General features: G+C 15.8%; 1 protein-coding gene across 1 annotated transcript; it reads right to left on the bottom strand.

Moving 5' to 3' along the window:
• Positions 1-211: 211 nt before the first annotated feature.
• On the bottom strand, positions 212-1537 carry PRSY57_1235300 (clustered-asparagine-rich protein; the record flags this gene model as incomplete). The annotated part of the gene is made up of 1 exon (XM_012908771.2): positions 212-1537. The coding sequence occupies one exon, from the start codon at positions 1535-1537 to the stop codon at positions 212-214; it is 1326 nt and encodes a 441-aa protein (XP_012764225.2).
• Between the last annotated feature and the right edge of the window lie 3798 nt (positions 1538-5335).

Genomic DNA, 5335 nt, shown 5'->3' on the forward strand with positions numbered 1-5335 from the left:
TTTTTTTTTTTTTTTTTTTTCTTATAAAAATTTATAAAAAAAAAAAAAAAAAAAAAAAAAAAAAAAAAATTACAAATGTATATAATATTAACATATAATTATGTTTATTTTTATGTATTTTTTTTTTTTTTTTTTTTTCTTGGCTAGCTGTTTTTTTGTTTCTTTAAAATTTTAGCTATATATATATATATATATATATATATATATACACTTACGAATTTGTATTTTCCACAGTTTCCCCTTTTTTGAGTTGAACTTTCAAATATTTGTTATTTACAAAATAACCATTCATAAATTGAATAGCATGTTGAGCACTAATAACATTGTCATAGCTTACAAATCCAAATCCTGAATTTCTTCCAGTACTGTCTCTTTGAATTTTTGATGATATAATATTACCAAAACAACAGAAATGTTGGAATAAGTCAAGGTCTGTCCATTCACTAGGAATATGGAAAATAAATAGGTTACTTCCACTAGGTCCATTTTGTTTTGTTTTTTCATTATTGTTATACTGGAATAATTTGTTTGGGTGAACAGGTTTATGCCATTGGCTATGCTTGGTTAGATTGTTATAATAAAAAATATTATTATTTTTATCTTTATACATTTCCCATAAACTTAAACCATCAACATTTTCTACATCTTCTAAAGAATTATCATTTGCTTGATACATTTGAGCTAGATGAGAATTGTTTTGTTTAAACATAACATTATTATTATTATTATTATTATTATTATTATTGTTATTATTGTTAATATTATTATTGTTATTGTTTAAGTGGTTTGGTGACATTTCTCCATCTCTATATATATCATTTCCATTTTTAGCACTGTTGTTATAATTATTATTATTGTTAAGCATAAAATTGTTCTGATTCAGCATAGGATTATTATTTATTTGTGGATTATTATTAAAGTTCATATTCATCATCATATTATTATTACTATTATTATTGTTGTTGTTATTCATATTTTTATTTTTCATATTTCTATTCATAAAATTGTTTTGAGTATTCGTTTGGTTATTATTATTATTATTACTACTATTATTATTATAAAAATTATAATTGTTCATATTATTATTTCCTTGGAAATTCTCGCTATTGTAATTACTTCCATAGTTCGTAGATCCTTGTGAAAAGTTGGTATTGTTCATATTATTTTTCTGAAAAAAGGTATTACTATTATTATTATTATTATTGTTAATACTTACATTTGGAACAGCAAACTTAGCATCAATATTTCTTTCTTCTCCACTTGTATCGATTAAGTTCTTAATATTTTTCAAAACATTTAAGGCCTCTTCATGTGTATTAAATGTAACCAAAGCAGTGTTATAAATCTTCTTATTAGCAAAGTTATTATTGTTCATTTGTTTTTTGCTTTTATTAAAATAACATATGTCTTTAATAAATCCAACATTACCTAATAATGACCTTAAATGTACATCCGTAATATGTGGAGGAATGTTTTGTATATGCAATTTTGTATTCAGGACCCCATCGATTGTAGAATTTACGATTTCGTTATTCATCTTATATATCCTTAAATATATTATATTTATTTGAATATAAATAAATAAATAAATATATATATATATATGTAAATATATTATAAATGAAAAAGAAGAAAAAAATAAAAAAAAATAAAATAGTAAAAAACCTTCAATACAAAAAAAAGAAAAAAGAAAAAAGAAAAAAGAAAAAAAAAAAAAAAAAAAAACACTTTCTCTATAAAAATAGCTACTTATCTCCCTTCCCAAAATAACAATAAACCATAAACAAAAATGAACAGTAAAAATGAAAAGTATATAAGAATATGTATAAGATGCTTTATAAATATAAACATAAGCACATATATATATATGTATATATATATATATATATATATATATATATATGTATATGTATATATATTTATATACTTATTCATACCATATATTATTAATAAAAATAATATTTCCTCTGTGTATACATAATATTAAAAATATTTACTATTAAGCATATAAATATATTATATGGATAATATAAAGTTAGCTTATAAAATAAAAAGATGATATTATAATATGATAATTAATAAAAGTTAATTAAAAAGTATAATAAATTAGGGAAAATAAATGGAAAATGAATAAAATAAATGGAGAAAAAAATAAAAATAAAACACATATATAATAATATTATATTTTTATAATATATATATAATAATAATAATATATAATTAACAAAGAATAACTTTATTATATTTACTTTCATATATATATATATACTTTATAATAATAATATCTTTATTTCATTTGAAATGAAGATGAAAAAAAAGAAAAAGAAAAAGAATATATATATATATATATATATATATATATATATATATATATATATATATATATTTATTTATAAATATTTATATATTTATATATTTATATATTTATATATACATTTATATTTATATTTATATTCATATTTATATTATATATTTATTTATTAATTTATACATTTTAAAAATAAAAATAATACAATAATGAAAAAGGAAAACTGAAGAATAAAGGAAATAAGAAAAATAAAAAAATAGAAATATATAAGAATGGAAAAATACGAAAAATGTAAAAATGGGGAAAATGTGAATAGGTGAAAGGAAAAAAATAAAAAAAATGAAATGAAATGAAAAAAGAAATATATAAAATATAAATCTTATTTTTTTAAATATATAAAAATATATTTTTTTTTTTTTTTTTTTTTTTTTTATAATATATGTATATAACATAAATATTATATATATATATATATATATATATATATATATATTACAAATAATATATGCAAAATATTATATATACATATATATTATTATAAATATACATATTTATTTATATATTATAATAATTATGTAACTTTATATATATATATATATATATTATATTATAACACAATAATATATATTTTTTTGTTTTTTATATATATACAAAAAAAAAAAAAAAAAAATGTAAATAATGAAAAATAAAACAGAAAAGAAGGGATATATATAATATACATATATATATATTTTGTTGTATATATAATAAAAGGAAATAACACTTTTTACATATATAAATACATATATATTTTAAAAAGAAAGAAAAATTATCTATATATGGTATAAGGTATATATATATTATATATATATACATTATATATTATATAATATATATACATACATATATGTATACATAGGAATACGTAATTTTATATATGTAAAAAAGAAATTTAAAGGAAAAAAAATATTGAAAATAGGGGTCACAGAAAAATAAAAAGGATAAAAATAAGAGTAGTTAAAGAAAATTATGGAGTATAAATAATCTAAATAATACAGGAAAAAAAAAAAAAAAAAAAAAAAAAATATTTATATATATATATATATATAATTTTACATGTAAAAAAATTAAAATTATTTTAAAATAAAAAAAATAATAATACGAACAATGGGAAAATATTTTGAGAATTTTTTTTTTTTTTTTAAATAATTGGATATTCGAATCCATAATTCTTTATTTACATAAATATTATTATATTATTATATAAATATATAATATATATATATATATATATTATATTTATATATAATATTGGAATATATTTTTTATGTATTCCTTATCATAATATTATAAGGCTTAAAAAAAAAAAATTAAACTACATAAAAATAATAATAAATAAATATTAAAAGATGAGGAAAATTTCCCACCTTTGTTAGTAGTAGTAACCAAATGGGGAAATCAAGAAGAAAAAAAAAAATAAATAAAATATAAACTATATAATATATATATATATATATATATATATATATATAATATATTCATATGTAGGTATTATTATTCGTATAAAAATTAAAGTATCATGACATTCATTTTTTCATTTTCGGGAAATATCATTTTATTTATTATTATTAAAATAAAACCCAAATAGTTTTATTATAATATATTTATTTATTTATATCTTTATAGTGTAAATATATTTCCTTTTTTTATTCATGTAACATTGATTTAATATTTTTATGTTTACATGAAAAATTAAGTTTCTCCTAACATTTATATCACAGTTATTATTATACTGATGTTAATATATAAAATCATGTGAGGATTATTTTGTATATATTTCATTTTTTTTTTTTTTTTTTTTTTTTAATGTAATAAAAACATATTATTTTCCTTATAATAAATTATATTTAGAAATATATAAAAGTGTAAAATTATTGTAGTAACAAAAAGATTATGTGATTATTCCGGTGTTTGAATATTTTTAAACGACACTATAATTGTTAGTGATTACTCATATGAAATAAAAAAAAAAAAAAAAAATTAATACATATATATATATATATATATATATATAAAATACATTAATATGCATCTTTATCATTGTATGGAAAAACAACTTAGGACTTACAAAACAAATATTCTTATATGGAATTCATTTCATTTTTTCTTCATTTATTAAAAATGAATCAACTGTACATATAAAATATGGTGTACAATCAAAGAAAAAAAAAAAAAATAAATAAATAAAATAAAATAAAATAATACTACTATATATATATATATATATATATGTATTTATTTATTTATTTATTTATTTATTATAAGAAAACTCTTATATGGACCATTTAATAATTACAAACTATCGAAAACAATAGTGAAATTATACTTTCTTACATGCCTATCTTTTTATTTAAGTTTATATAAAAAAAAATTTAAGTTCGAAGTTCGTTCATATGGAATGTTTTTCTTTCCATATAAATAAATATATATATATATATATTAATCATGTATATGATATTAATATGTGATAAAAAAAAAAAATAATCACAGCATCATATATATATATATTAGGTGTATTATATTATTTACTTATTTTGTATATCCCATGTTATACTTATTTTCCATTGTGCTACACACAACGGTTCGCAATAAACGAAATATAATAACGGGAAAAAGAAAAATAATAATAAATCAACTTATGCACATATATACATATGTATATATTATATCTATATATCTATATATATATGTATATACTAAAATATGTGCAAAATTTTGGAAAAAATCCATTTTTTCTTATATTAATGAAATTTGATGAAGAGCGTAAAAAAAAAAGATAAGATATATTAAAAGAAATATATTAAGTACATATGTACATACATACACACATACATATATATATATATATATATATGTATATGTATTTTTTTTTTGTATAAGCTTAGTATAATATACAGAAAAGTATTTATTCTTTATTTTTATTATTTTTTTTTTTTTTTTTTTTTTTTTTTTTTTTTTTTTTTTTTTTTTTTTTTTTTTTTTTTTTTT

Source organism: Plasmodium reichenowi, chromosome 12 (genome assembly GCF_001601855.1).
Source record: "Plasmodium reichenowi strain SY57 chromosome 12, whole genome shotgun sequence".
In the NCBI taxonomy this organism is placed as follows: domain Eukaryota; phylum Apicomplexa; class Aconoidasida; order Haemosporida; family Plasmodiidae; genus Plasmodium; species Plasmodium reichenowi.